The sequence below is a fragment of the Blastocystis sp. subtype 4 genome, assembly GCF_000743755.1.
Source record: "Blastocystis sp. subtype 4 strain WR1 chromosome Unknown seqid_0263, whole genome shotgun sequence".
Lineage (NCBI taxonomy): Eukaryota > Bigyra > Opalinata > Blastocystidae > Blastocystis > Blastocystis sp. subtype 4.
This window is the reverse complement of record NW_014569284.1, coordinates 1-14,793: the sequence shown is the minus strand read 5'-3', so window position 1 is coordinate 14,793 and position 14,793 is coordinate 1. Positions and strand designations below refer to the sequence as shown.

At 39.5% G+C, this 14,793-nt stretch overlaps 6 protein-coding genes across 6 annotated transcripts; 4 read left to right on the top strand and 2 right to left on the bottom strand.

The window, feature by feature from the left end:
- Positions 1-63: 63 nt before the first annotated feature.
- On the bottom strand, positions 64-2,579 carry JH06_3786 (E3 UFM1-protein ligase 1; the record flags this gene model as incomplete). The annotated part of the gene is given in 14 exon segments (XM_014670517.1): positions 64-249; positions 280-440; positions 471-747; positions 778-903; positions 934-1,110; positions 1,141-1,197; positions 1,227-1,379; positions 1,410-1,619; positions 1,636-1,834; positions 1,864-1,949; positions 1,968-2,053; positions 2,085-2,298; positions 2,330-2,465; positions 2,536-2,579. The coding sequence occupies 14 exon segments, from the start codon at positions 2,577-2,579 to the stop codon at positions 64-66; spliced, it is 2,112 nt and encodes a 703-aa protein (XP_014526003.1).
- A 294-nt stretch (positions 2,580-2,873) lies between these two features.
- JH06_3785 (hypothetical protein) lies at positions 2,874-4,621 on the top strand (the record flags this gene model as incomplete). The annotated part of the gene is made up of 7 exons (XM_014670516.1): positions 2,874-3,092; positions 3,138-3,212; positions 3,246-3,836; positions 3,869-3,892; positions 3,930-4,010; positions 4,034-4,249; positions 4,280-4,621. The coding sequence occupies 7 exons, from the start codon at positions 2,874-2,876 to the stop codon at positions 4,619-4,621; spliced, it is 1,548 nt and encodes a 515-aa protein (XP_014526002.1).
- Positions 4,622-4,710: 89 nt separating this feature from the next.
- On the top strand, positions 4,711-5,689 carry JH06_3784 (hypothetical protein; the record flags this gene model as incomplete). Its single annotated transcript, XM_014670515.1, has 4 exons — positions 4,711-4,805; positions 4,836-5,075; positions 5,107-5,599; positions 5,630-5,689. 4 exons carry the CDS (start codon positions 4,711-4,713, stop codon positions 5,687-5,689), a joined length of 888 nt encoding a protein of 295 aa, XP_014526001.1.
- Positions 5,690-5,702: 13 nt separating this feature from the next.
- On the bottom strand, positions 5,703-10,142 carry JH06_3783 (hypothetical protein; the record flags this gene model as incomplete). Its single annotated transcript, XM_014670514.1, has 13 exons — positions 5,703-6,798; positions 6,829-7,034; positions 7,059-8,256; positions 8,287-8,335; positions 8,375-8,518; positions 8,549-8,696; positions 8,727-8,807; positions 8,838-8,924; positions 8,955-9,543; positions 9,576-9,719; positions 9,750-9,837; positions 9,869-10,011; positions 10,042-10,142. The coding sequence occupies 13 exons, from the start codon at positions 10,140-10,142 to the stop codon at positions 5,703-5,705; spliced, it is 4,074 nt and encodes a 1,357-aa protein (XP_014526000.1).
- A 1,957-nt stretch (positions 10,143-12,099) lies between these two features.
- JH06_3782 (hypothetical protein) lies at positions 12,100-12,931 on the top strand (the record flags this gene model as incomplete). The annotated part of the gene is made up of 4 exons (XM_014670513.1): positions 12,100-12,304; positions 12,335-12,456; positions 12,488-12,685; positions 12,716-12,931. 4 exons carry the CDS (start codon positions 12,100-12,102, stop codon positions 12,929-12,931), a joined length of 741 nt encoding a protein of 246 aa, XP_014525999.1.
- A 660-nt stretch (positions 12,932-13,591) lies between these two features.
- Positions 13,592-14,302, top strand: JH06_3781 (hypothetical protein; the record flags this gene model as incomplete). The annotated part of the gene is made up of 3 exons (XM_014670512.1): positions 13,592-13,612; positions 13,644-13,757; positions 13,787-14,302. 3 exons carry the CDS (start codon positions 13,592-13,594, stop codon positions 14,300-14,302), a joined length of 651 nt encoding a protein of 216 aa, XP_014525998.1.
- Positions 14,303-14,793: the final 491 nt, after the last annotated feature.

The following is a 14,793-nucleotide window of genomic DNA, read 5'->3' as shown; positions in this document are numbered from 1 at the left end:
CATTTAATACTATCACTTCTCTATCTTTTTCATTATGAGTTCCTTCTTTTCTTTCATTTTATACTATTCATTTAGTTTTCTTTCCAAATAAACAGAAAACTTCTTAATCACAAGTTTTACCATATCCATCACTGCTTGTTGCATCGCATCCTTATCATCCCCAAATACTAGTGGAATCAATTTCACATACTCTTCTTTGGAGTCTTCAGGAATTGTATCCGAATAATCCGTAATTAGTGCCTTTGCCATCTACATCTTATTCTTCTAATCCATTCCTACCTCCATTGATGGTACATAAGGAATTATCGCATATTTTAGATTCATCATCAGACGAGCTAGAAGGAGAATGGAGGACTCATTCACAGATTGGAGAATTAACATGCTTAACTCTTCTTGCATACCAATCTTCCCTGTATGAAGCAATTGACGAGACTGCTTGCCTACCTTCAATTAGATCAGTCAAAACCTACGATCATACGACTTAAACAAAGGACCTCCAAAATCCGTCACTTTTACAAAACAATCCAAAAAACTGACCGATTTCTCCTCTTCCATAATTTCTTCTTCTTTTCCCTTCTTTCCTTTATTCTTGTTTTTCTTTCCTTTCTCCTTCTTAGGCCCATTCAGACAGGTTAACAACTCTGTCACAAATGCCTTCGTATCTTCACTCAATTGTTTCACTTCCTCACGCAGAGCAGAAGTGGATTTAGTAACTAAGGTGGTTAATGGAGTCACAGGACAATCATTCTAATCATGATCCTTTCCAAACAACCCAACCAACACTTGAAGGAAGTGAATCACAAGACACACTCCTTCTTGTTTTAGTTCCTTCTCAACATTTCCAAGTACATTCTGCAATGATGATGATTGAGTAGTATCCAAGAGTTTCATGACAGATTCGTACTATTTGTGAGAGAATAATGGAATAATAACATGATGATACCAATCGATAAGACTGGCTGATACTTCTTTCTGATCTCGTTTACGATTCACACTCTCACCTCGAAGAATGGCCTCTTTCTGCTTCTTATAACAGGACTCATAACGACTTGAAATCACATTATGAACAGCAGATACAATCACGTGAACACATTCTTCAGTCAGATCATACTATGATCATCATTCATCCTTTACTCAAACATTCAACTCTTCAAGAGAGGACTCAATCATAGTCTCTGTTGGTACACACTCCGTAAACTATCCTTCAGATCCATCATCTCTCATACATCATGTTTCATGGATATTACTTTCTGAATGCTAGATTCCATATCCTTTAAGAATTGATTCACCAACTCACTCAAAAGAGATGATAACACCACAAATTCATCCAAGACAGTATATTTCGAAGCGACAGTTTCATCGCATTGGAACACAATCTTCTATACATCATTTCCTTCTCTTTTTAGCACATCAATTTGCTTCAGAACCAACATCTGATCCGCTGAAGTGAATGAAGGAGGAAAGATTGAAGCAATCTCCACAAATCCTTCTTCATTACATAGTTCAGCAGTTGTTGCTACCAAATCTTCCATCAAATCTTCACTTATCCACAAGGAATCCAATTCCGTCAATTTCTTCGAATAACCGTGCTTTGTGAAGTACTCGATAGGTGATGTGATCTACATGGGAAACTACAAATATATCGACTCGATTATCCTTTAACAGTTTCTTTGTAACGTACTGATTGCTTCGAAGGAAGTTAACAACAGCATCATTCTTCTGATCCTCGTATCGTTGAGGAATGAACGAACCAGCCTTTATAGAACCATGAATTTGACCCTGCTTGATGAATGTGGAAACGGTCTCCTGGAAAAGAGAAGCATCAATGGAATAGCTAGAATAGCAAAGGAATAACATTCATACAAATCACTCAATTCTGATAACAATGCTGGCTTGTCGATAGCGAGGAGGATACCACGAATGCAACATTGATTACGACGAATGAAGGTCTAGAACTCACTGACTACAGAAAGCAATACAATAGTATACAAATCTCCATTCTTACTGCAAATTGAAGGGTTCTGCTCACAAATGAGAGGAATTACTGTAGTTGCTATTCCTAAGCCTAAACTCTTTCTAAATACTCAAATAGGACACAGGAAGGTTAAATTTGGTTGCTAAAAGTCCAATCTTTATTATTCCTTTGGTAAAAACAATGTCAGTACACTTCTCAACAATCATCTCGGTGTATCTCTCACTAATCAGTTCCTGGTTGTTAAGCTTCATAATTCCACAATCCGAATCCAGGAGTTTCTGCGAACACTTCTCGATATAGGTGATATCCACATTAATTGCTTCCTAAATCTAAAATTCATCTCAAAACACCTACCTCCAACTCTAGAAACGAAACACGACCATCATGAGAATCCAACTCACTAAGAATCTCTGTCTCCAATTCTGGCCATGTCAGATACTCACGAATTCCAGATCGTGTACTAGAAATGATGCCTTTAACAAAGAGACGACTTAATCACATCAATAAGTCCCTTTTTCACAATTTTGTTGATGATTTCAACAACCGATCGCTCCGACAACTTATGGGTTACATCTGCATTCTGAACAGCTTCCAGTTCTTGCATTAATGAATCCTAGATATAAAGAATAGATTCTATGCTCACGATATCCATGCTTACACTATTTTGTGATAGTTAACTCAATTCATTCATTTTAAATATGCAAGATTAGGAATTCAGGTGGTGGCCTGCTGGTCTAGTGGTATGATTCTCGCTTAGGGTGCGAGAGGTCACGGGTTCGATTCCCGTGTAGGCCCTTCTTTTCTTTTCGTTGTTTCTCTATTGTCTCCTGTAGAACAGACATTAATAGTTGCTCCATATATCAGAATTTGTGAACATCGATTCCATTCATTCTTCCCGATGTCGTCTGTATTGGATACGTTAGCTCCTGAAAGGAGAGAAGCATTCCGAAAATATGGGCAGGGAACAGAAATAACTGGATCTGATCTCAAACTTGTGAAGACTTGGAAACATGATCATAATTCTGGATGTGAGCTATGTTCCAAAGGAGGAAATCTTTTGCTGTGTGATTATTGTAATCTGAGTTTTCATCCTGGATGTCTTCTTCCTCCTCTTAAAGTTATACCAAAGGTAAGTTTAACTCTAATTATCTGTAATGCATAGGGAAATTGGGCATGTCCTGAATGCAGTGTCGAATTCGATAACCAAAGGGAAAAATATAAACGCAAATTGGCAAAGGTATAGTTGTTTGGAGTTGTTGACTATCGTTAGGAAAAGAAGGTACAAGAACAGCGGAAACAAGAAATAGAAAAGCAACGTGCTGCTGCTGCCGCTGCTCTTGAGGAAGCGGAAAAGAAGCGGAAAGCACAAACAGTGGAAACAAATCGTGAACCTGTGTTTGGTCGAAGAGATCGGAGTCGTTCTCCTCCTCGTGGAGTGATCCGGGATCGTTCTCCTCCGCGTGGGGTCATTCGAGATCGTTCTCCTCCACGAAGTGATTCGCATCTTCATTCACATTCCAAAAGTCTTTCTTCAAAGCGATCTAACCGATCTCATTCTCGAAGTCCTCCTCGAGAATTCCAGCACAACAGCTCAACTCGCGATCGATCTCCTCCTCACTCTCGGGATCGACAGGATCGTTCCTATTCCTCTCGTGAGCGTTCTCCTCCTCGTGGTCGTTCACCTCCTCATGATCGTTCACCTCCTCGTGAGAGTTATGGTCGTTCAAGCAGAACTCGATCACCTCCTCCTTCTCGCTGGGACAGCCAACAACCACCCTCACCTCAGGTGTTTGGTCGAGTCCAGACATTGCGAGAAGGAGATTATAGTAGTGTGAAACGAACATATGATGCTCCATACACTGTTTGTGTTCTGTGATTGATTCTCATGTATAGGACCCGGCAAAGCGATCTGATACAGTTTCATGTATCTTCTCATTTTAATCTTCATTTGTAGATCCAGCACCAGTTCCAGGATCAGGAGGTAAACGAGAAATGTGCAAATACTTCCTTCAAGGTCAATGTCGATTTGGCTCCAGTTGCAGAAATGCTCATAGCAAGGAGGAGATGGAAGCTGCTATTCGTTCAACACCATCTACTTATCCTAGGAAGAATGATTATGGGTATGGAACGCAATATCAACAATATGATCAATATCCACAATATGGTACCCAATACAATCAACAATATGGTACTCAATATCAACAGCCTTATGGAACTCAACAGTCTCAACAGTACCCTTCGGGTGCTCCTCTGTATTATGACTATGGATATACTGTAAGCATGATAGTAATGGCTCATCCATAGCAGGGATATGGACAACAAGCATCATATCCATATCAGATGCCTTCTACATATGGAACAGATCCTTATACGGCACAGACCAATCCATCGATGTATCCTCCTAACATCTTTTCTATGCAGCCAGAAGTGGTGAATCAACCACAACAGACTGACATGCCTGTGATTGACAACCCATCTATCCAAGGAAATGAAAATACAACAATTCCTCAAGAGAAGAGTGAAATGAAAGTCATTCAGCTAAATAGTTTGGATACAGAGAAGCAGGAGGAGATGAATGAACGTACATTTGGAGGAGTTGACATTAAACAAGAATTCATGGATGTATTAATGAAGTTGGTGTTTTAGTGATTGTTGTTTGTTATTATGAATGATATACTGAAATGGGGATCCCACAATTTCGTTCACTTGAGACGAACAACCATTGTTCGTCTGCTATGCTCTTTGATATTTCCAAAGCGGAGAAGAGATACATTATTGATGGTCTTAAACAGGATATCAGAACCGATGGGCGGAAGAACAACCAAATGAGGTCAACCCTATAGAATTGTTTGATATTTAGAGGTCTCGAAATTGAAACCAACATATTACAACAATCACACGGCTCTTCCCGAGTCCGTTTCTCAAATGAAGGAACGGACGTTATTACATCTGTAAAGGCCGAAGTTCAACCTATTGGAGATGATTTTGTTCTTGAAAACCAAATTGAAATGACTGTAGCTTATACTGCTTCAGCAAATCCAGAATATCGTAATCGATCGATTGAAGTGAATGGAAATGTTATTGCTGAGAGTATTACGAAGTAGGTTCGACCATTTCTTTGTTAGCGTTAGAATCCTTCTTAGTCCTGGTGCCATGAACTTGGAAGAGCTAATTATTGTTCCCAAGCAGTTTTGTTGGAAGCTTTTCATTGATGTTGAAATCTATGAAGATTCTGGGAATGTGATTGATGTATCACTTCTCTCAATTCTTGTGGCACTTCGGACAACGCGTCTTCCAATTACAACTCCTCTAAAGAATTTCGATCAAGAGGAAAAGGATTTTGATATTGATGATGATCCAACACACTTCAGACGCCTCTCTTGTATGACAATTCCCATTGGTGTCACCATCAACAAAGTCGCTGATACCATTTTTGTAGATGCAACGCGGGAAGAAGAATTATGTGCGGAATCGAGTTTGCTCGTTTGTGTAAATCGTCGTAAGGAGATTGTAAGTGTACAAAACCAACAAGGAAGAATTGATCCCAATACCTTGCTTGGGTCTCTTCAAGTTGCAAGTATGGTTAGTGATAAGCTATTTAGCTTATTGGATGCAGTAATTGAGGTAGGTCTTTGAATAGGTGATGATGGGTAGCAGGACGATTTGTTATGGACAAGCAACGAGCTGCCGACAAATCGCGGTTTGTTTGTTTAGAGAAACATGTTTGTTACAAATTATCATTCTTAACTGAAGTTGAATCTATTAGTAATGGAGATTCGGAGAGATCCTGGGTCTGAGATGAGTTAGAAGACACAGAATCAAGCGTCAATGAATTAGAGAGTGATGAATCCTTCAAAGATATATCAGAAGAGACAGAATCACCACTCAGTGAGATAGTCTCATCTGATGACTCAAATAATTCTTCACAGGATGATTCACTGTCTTCAGTCTCACTACTTATTTCCTTCTTCTCTTCACTATTACATACTTCTGTCCTTATAAGTGGATACAATCCAGGTAGATCCTCTGGTACTTCTGCATTCATGATTAGTGTCCTTGCTTTTTCAAATAGTATTTTTATTCCTTCATTACCATACAATGGAACCAATGAAGGCATGGATGAATCATGATTCATGGGATATCGTCTTGCAGTTGCTCTACGCAACAATCGACTATATCCCATGATATCTTGCCATTCTTGTCGAGACGATAATGACTGAATTTGATCCTCCATAGTTCGAGTCATTTCTCTTTGACGTTTTCGTTCCAATCCTTTCTCATAAGCTTCTCTCTGTCTCTTCTTATGTTCTTCTGTCAATTGTTTCTGTTTCTCAACCTCCTTCCTCTGAAGTTCTTCTAATGCCTTTAGCTTCGCTTTCAATTGTTCACTCATTGCTCCCAAAATACGCACACCAGTTATCAACACTTCTTCATCTCCCTTCATTGCTGATACTTGAACTAATCGTAATTTCTTTCCCTTTGGAACACAAGCCTGCAAATATCCCCACAACACAACGAACTGACCAGCTACAATGTGTACCGTCTGAATTGCCTTGCCAACTTCACAATTAGGTCGAGGACAGTTTGGACCATGAGCACACTGTGTTTGTGCCTGTTGCTCTGCTTGTGTCCAGAGCTTCTCTGCATCCTCTGTAACCTCAACATACTTGTCTGTGATATCTTCCAGAGTCCACACATTCGCTGCTGGACCCGTAGATGGACGAACCAAATGCAGCTGTGTATCCTTCTTCCAGTTCTTTGGAGAGTAATCATCATGATATATGTAAACAATAAAGTTCCAAGATTTGGATTTGTAGAATTTCCTTTGAATTATACCATATCACAAATCATACCCCTTTTTATTCATCTTCATTAAATCAGCATATGAGACACTTCGTGAAACAGACACTCGATAGTAAACAGATTGAACTCCAGTCATTGGATCAGTATATACACACTCAGGTTCTCCAATCACACGAATAGTATTCCCAGTGATAACATTCAATCCTTGATCTAACACTTCACTCTGTTGGAGTTTATAAGTTTCCTTCTGAAGAATCTATTTCTTACCTCACATTCATACACCCACATCGTTCAAATACTTCACTAGAATCTGCTGTTTCCATAACTCCAGCCCCAACAATCGATTGAATAAGTTAACTGAGGCATCAGATCGCTCATACTGAAAGTCAACACTTCTTAACCAAGTCTGCATCATTCGCAATCGATTCACTCCTGAAGCTTGCTTGTAAGCTTCATATTCATTCTTCTCATCAGTTTCGTATGTTATAACTCCGGGGTATACTCCTGGTTCAAAGAGAGGTTCATTAGGAGGTGAAATAGAAATATCTGAGTTAGGAGGTTGGATTAGAATTGTGTCAATTAGCAACGTTACAGCCTTCTTCGCATAGCTGGAGTTATAATCGAATTGAGAGAAATCGAGAGCTCCAGTAGCATTTCTGGATCCTTGTGTGAGAGCTCCTAATGCTCGTAATCGCTTACTGATAGTTGAAACGAATCGCAATTCTCCTCCAACAGCTGATAGCAGAAACACATAGTCAGGAGGTACACGTTGGTTACTTCGATGTGACCTTCCGCACTGTTGAATGATCTTATCAGCAGACCAAGGCAATTCCAGAATGATATGGAGTCTCTTTGCCTGATTAGGAACTCGGCAATCACAATGCAACGATATTCCTGCTGATGCTGCTTCTGAAATGATGGCTACTCGTTTGATTCCTTGTTGAAACAGCTCCTTCTCACGCATATTAACTCCTTCATCACTTCCTCGTTTTATACCTCGATTCTCATAGTAATAATAGTCTTCATTCAATCGTAATTCATTCATATTCATTGCCTCCGGATTTGAAGTACCATGGAGCTCCATCAGAAATTGTGTTGACGAATCAGCAACACCTGGATGGTGATGAAGGATTCGATGAGTTCGACCTGTCATTTCTGCTACCACACTCTCTCCTCCAAGGTGGTCAATCAACTCATCCAGAGGATTCACAGGAAGAGAGATACTCTCTGCAAGAGATCGAAGATGAGATCGAATATGGTTCAATCGATTTTGCACTTCATTCAGTGTGTTCAGCAACTGAATACCATCATTTGAAGCGAGGTCATCTGATTGAACGGATTTGGATGGAACTTGTTCCTCTTCTGAATTCACGACCAAATCTTCGAGAATGACTCCTTCTTCTTCTGATTGAGTGAGTGCGATGTCTGGAACTGAATCACTCTCACTATCACTCTCAAACAAATAACTCGCCACTCGTCTACGTTCACATTTCTAGTATCACTCCTACGCTAGATTCTGCTGAGACTGTTTACTTCGACGTCGTAACGAACTGAATTCTATCTCTCACTTCAACATTCAATGATCACTGGAATGACTTGAGACCTCATCCAATTTTGTCTTTGTGGACTGATTTGTCACAATAAGATGATCGGGGATAAGGATTGTCGGGAATGCCTTCTCCAAGAGTTGATATAGAATCGCTTTAGGTGAAGATACGAATCCGTCCACAAATTGGATTCCTTAACATGAATAACACAGATTGGACTTACCATCATTCTCATCCTCTGAATCAGTTGACTGATCACATTGACGAAGGACCTCACTTTTTGTTCGACTATCACCTGTACTCTGTAGACCAATTACAACACACTTCCCTTCGTTAATAGCAGAGTTTGTTAATTCCACACATTCATGAATCTAGAACTCATCCCACGGGAATACACCAACTTTGGCAGATATGGTCATATGTTTAAAGAACCGTTGGAAACATCCCCAATAGTAACTCCACATCATTTTGAGTGGAACTTGCTACAGATCACATCATGAATCGATTCTCACTCCATCCTCCTCCTCCATCACATCAAACAAGTCTCCTTCGTCTGACTTGTGTCCTGATTGTGTGTACTTGGCATATGGTGTGATAATCTATGAATGACTCGTTCAATGAAATCGTACCTCAAACGCCTCTTTGAACCCTTTGAGAAACTCTTTCCACACCTGAACACTCTGGTAATACATAGAAGCCATTGACTCTGTCATTACTGCCTCCACAATATCAAATCGACATCCAATAAATGATAACTGCCGAGAGATAAAGGTCCCTTTAGCCTTGATATCACAACACAGCATTTCCAAGAATGACAATCCACCACGACTCAATTTGAAGGCCAGATCACTGAACGACGAATAAGAGGTTCCTGATCCCCATAGACCAAGGCGTTGCATATATCCTAATTCTTTCTCATCACTACCTCCTGTAGCACTGCTGTAGACAACACGCGCATTAGGAAGCGCTTTTTGAAGGTCAGATACAGTCTGTGCTGTCTTACTAAGAGAAACTCTCACTCCTTTTCCTCGAGTCACAGTTCCAGTCTTTGCGTTGTGACATTCATCCAGAATCAGAACCCCATCAAATTGCTTATCCCCACACCATCTCAGTAGTTGATAATAGCGGCTTGTATGAGATGAACGGCTTGATCCTGATTTCTTACTTATTAAAATACTGTATGTCAAAAATAGTACCCCTTCCTTAAACAACTGATTACTTGTCATCATTTGGAATCCAAAAAAACGTACGTTTTGGGAATCATTACAGAACCATATGGTGAATCACGCAAGTTAACCACGCGAATATCTTCAAATCCGATATCTCTCAAATCTCTTTTACAATCATAGTACAAATCAGCTGATTCAGAGATCCAAATGGCCTTTCGCCGGCCTCTACACATCACTTCATACTCTCAGTTCTACTGAACCCAATTCTCTGCAATGATTCCAGCAAGCTGACGACCTTTTCCAACACCAGCTCCATCTCCCAGTAAGAATCCATATCGATATCCTAATACTGAGAATGATAGTTCACTCTCTACCATCTGGTGAGAACAGCTGATGTCTCTGACAAGCATAAATGACTGTTTCTAACTGAAGTGAAGAGAGAAGCGTTTCTGTGATGATACGTTGAGGAAGATGTAACTCATAGAAGGTATCAGGAGGATCCACAGCAGCTAAGGCACTACCCATCAATCAATCACCTCATATGTACGCTGTTTCTACCACAGGATCAGGATGAGGATTCCCAATCTTCACCTTCTTAGGAGTGTAGGAATGAAACACTTCCTCATTATACTGTTCACCAAAATCCATTTCATTAGCTTCTAACAGCTCACACACTCATAGCATCCTTACCTCCAATCACATCAACTGCTTTGACTTTTGGCATCAGTACAGTAGTTGGACTATTGTCAAGAGGTTTCAATTCTCTTTCTGTTTCTGAATATGGTAGTCTGGACTGATCCTTTGGTCTTATTTGATCAAGAGAAGAAGGAACAATATTTCTCCATCTACTCGCATTCTGTTGACTAGCCTGAGCATCTAATCATCATATTCAAGAGAATCCTTATTTACTAAGTCTTCCTTTCAAACTATCCAGAACAGTCATAATTGAATAACAATCATTAAGTAAGGTATCACAAAGAGAATGAAGCGTCTTGGCACTTTGAACATTCTCTGGTATGTCTATCGTCTTAATATACGATTCGATGTTATTCTTATAGAGACAAATAGATCGCTCTACTGTCTGATTGAATTGAATCAGACCCGTATACACCTCGCGATTCCTAATACCTATTCCTTTGCTTAACTCTTCCAAACGTTGCTTCAATAGAAGACGAGATGACGATGTGAAGAGATTATGTTGGAAGCATTGGGTTATTACTTGTGAAAGGTTCATTAAGACATCTCGCAAACCGAAAGCAAGAATCTGGTGTGTATTGAATATAGAATGACTCAGCGAAGAATCTAAGAAATACTTGCTCAAAGATGATAGCTGATTTGATGTACCTTCTGAACGCCCATTATCTTCTCCCGTTAATCTCATCAGCTTTGACTGAAGTGGTATATTTGCAATCTCTGTCACCTCTTTCGACTCACGATGGATTGAAGAACGGGAGCTGACTGGCACATCCTTCTGAACTTGCGGTTTGAATGGTTTCTTTGTCACCTCTTTCGACTCGCGATGGATTGAAGAATGGGAGCTGACTGGCACATTCTTCTGCACTTGCGGTTTGAATAGTTTCAAATTACGACAATAAGGACAGGATGACAACGTTATCAAATCAACCTCTGTAATACCATATATCAGTCCAGTGTGACAGAACGGAGTTCCAAAGAAATACTATAAATAACGAACTAGTTCTTATCTAACTTGATCTGCATTGAATAGTATCCTGTAACTTGGATCATAACGGAAAAGAGTTATCATTCGAGGATAGGAAGATGCCATAAATGTACTCTGCCACTGCTTAACGCTACAAGTTGGCGGCAAAACACCCATACACATTCCGTTAACAGCAACAAGTATATCTCCAGCATGGATGTGCGATGTTAATTCGTTGTAAACACTAATATGAGAAACGGTGATAATAGTCGCCGCATCTAGAGAATCAGACCACAAAACCAATAAAACTCTTAGTCGATACAATGATATCTTGGGGAAACTCTTGAATAGGTTTTGGATTCAACAACACATTCAAAACACCATCGCGAATGTAAACGGTGTAGAATACAACACGACCTTCCATTCTTATCAAAGAAACAATTGATAGCGATGGTAATCAAAAACAAAAAGAAAACTCTGCCTCCAAAAAAAGGGCGTCAGAAGGATAAAGTGGTGTATTTGTTTGGAAAGTCAAATGAGTACATATCCGCGTTTGCAAGGGTAAGAGTCCGTCAACAGGAAGTGATGTAAAGAAAACAAGGGAAAAAGCTGAGAGATAAGAGAAGGAAACAGCATGAACGGAAATTGAAAAAGCATAAAAAAGCAGATATGGACTTATCACCGTTCATAGGTCTGGATTATGATGATTCCATCTTCCTTCCTGAAATACTGCAAGAAACAAATTCCAAGCTTACAGTTAGTGAATAGACTTAATTTGATGGATAGAGTGATCGTTACTCAAAATACTCCTTACGAAAATACAAGCGAATCGATATGGGAGAGATTAATCATTTTTATGAAGATTCGGAACCGAATGAAAGTGAATCCGAGAGATCTGAAAACGAACATCAGGAAGATGTTTTTTCCAATGATGAAAAAAATGAAATGGATGATAAATCAGATTCTGTGCATGAGGAGCAAGGAATGGATGAAGAGGAAGAAGATGATAGTTCTGACGACGATGAAATGCCTCTTCCAACATTTCTACTCAATAAGGATTTGTTTGATATGAATCCTATTCCTGAAGAGAGATCTCTTGCAGAAATGAGTCCTAAAGTACAGAAGAAGATGGAACATAAAACGAATAAGAGTGTCGGATAGGTTTTGTTCTTATGTATAGTGTTTGCGAAAGCGAAGGAGAAAGGTGTATTCCGAGTCTTCCAATTCCTTCTCAATAATGAATTCATTCATTCATTTACGTTTGAACCAATTCCAGTGAAATCCAATCACTTGCGAAACATGGTACTTGATTACCAATTTATATTATGTTTAGATTGATAAATATTGCGAGAAGTTTTCTTTACGTATGGAAACACGAAAAGTGAAAGATTGGTACATTATTAGTGTCTCCAAGCCTCTGTCAATGACGTTGCCTCTCATTGTAGTCATTATGAATAGTTCCACTTCTAAAAAGAGTGAGGTTCGTTCTTCCAAACCAGTGAAGTCTACGGAGCCTGAGCAGATGACTCTTGTATAGAATGATTATTTGTTTTTATTATAGATGGAAGGTCTAAGCAAACCCATCGGAGAAGACAATATTGGTAATTCGCTTCTGAAAAAGATGGGCTGGGATGGAGGTGCTTTAGGGCAGCGTGGTGACGGGATTCTGGAACCTATCGACATTCATATCAAACGAGACAACAAAGGAATTGGTCATGATCATAAAGATAATGAAGAAGTACATACTTCCATGTCTTTTGTACGATCTAATAAGTGATTCTGTACTCTACTCTTAGAACTTGTTTGTTAGATACCTTTTATTATCTTTCTTCGTTGGTTGCATCTTTTGCTACCATTAGAATCGTTTCATGTCTTTTGGTTCTGTTGTTCAAAACACAAAGAAAAGTGATGAGACAACATAATAATCAATGAGTCCTATAATTACCACGGGAGTTCATGTGTTTTGGCAGAGTGTTGAGTTGTGTTTTGTTTCTTTCAATAACTAGTCATTATTCTTTATTGAATCAACGTAACTGTATGTAAGAATTACGGCAGTAATATATAGGTGATTTATGCTCGAGACATTGAAAGGACGTATCTATCCCAGCGATCCTGCAGGTGTTTACAGACTTGCAGCTGATTGTGCTAAGATTGGGTAACCAAATTAGGCTGTTTCATCATTTCGTAGTGTTATTGGAACCCTTATTGCTTTGGTCTTCCAACAAATTGTTACAAATGGCCTTCGGGATGATGGTGGCTGCTCATTCCGAGAGATTCAAGTAGTATCATGACTGGCGATTCACTCTAGGACTTCAACCATACTTGTTTGGATGCCATCTTTGAAAGTCGGAGGTCTCATATGTGGAGTTCTCAATTCTCCAACATTCTCTGTTGTCGATTAATCCTCTCGTAATCTGTAGTTATCCTTTTTGGATTAATGACGTGTATTCCATTCTTCGTATGTATGGATTTCTTAGATTCACAACTAGACAATGGAGGATATGTATGCTGATCATAGTGGTGCTGGCTTCATGAGGATGTGTCTGATCTGTGGTCTTGTATTGGAGTGTATGAAATCAGCCTTCACTTCTGGATTGCGATCAGTAGTTATTGTTAGATTTGTTCACCTTAGGCGGCAGGTCAGACATCGATGATCTTCCAGCCCAACCATGAAAAGAGAATTAATCCCTATGTTGGCATGCAAATGGCTTTCCTCATTCTGGACAGTTGTTTCACATGGGTTACATTTTTACGAGATACCATTCTTGCAGTTGGAATCTACATTGCCTGCGTATATGATGCTGATAACGGCTGCATTGGAGGAACATGGAGAACTGTTGGATATAGTGCTGCTGCTGTTGGAGTTATCACAACAGTCTGCGAATTCTTGAAAGTCATCAACTACAAGACCTTTGATGACTTGTCCAATTGGACTTATGTTGTATTCTTTATTCTCTACAATGCCTGGATTTACTATTTCGGCATGCATTGTGCTCAACTAGGAGATGCTGAAGAGAAGGGAATGCTTGAATCAGATGCATCTGCTTCCGAAATGAGTGAAGGAGAAATAGTTGTATCTAAACCAGAAATCAAATCCAAGAAGTCACATCATAAGCATAGACAAGCTGAATCTGACGACGATGTTTAATTCTATAATGTTATATTTGCATTTTGTATTTGTTAGAACACACCAAGAATGGGGCAATTCGATCCTCAGATTCGGCACCAGATTATTCTCGAATTTCTCCATCTCTTTCAATTGTCTCTATCTCCTCAAATAACCTCCCATATACGAAATGAAACCTTTGGCTGCGGTTGGATTCACAGGAATTAAGGATGTAACATATTGGTTGATCGATCTCACACTAGGTGGTTGAAACAAGTAATGCAGTTGAGCACTACCTGGATAATTTGGAGGATAACGTGAAGATTAACATTCTTTCTCATGTAGGAATGGTGTATTCGTGTTATTGATTCATATCTAGTCTGATGAGCAAGTTGTTTTTGAATTGGTGGGAGTGGATGCATCTATTGCGAATGCTATTCGTCGGGTCCTCATTGCTGAAGTTCCAACAATGGCAATTAGCACAGTCTACTTAAATGACAATACATCGGTGATGCAGGTATTGTAGAGTGAAA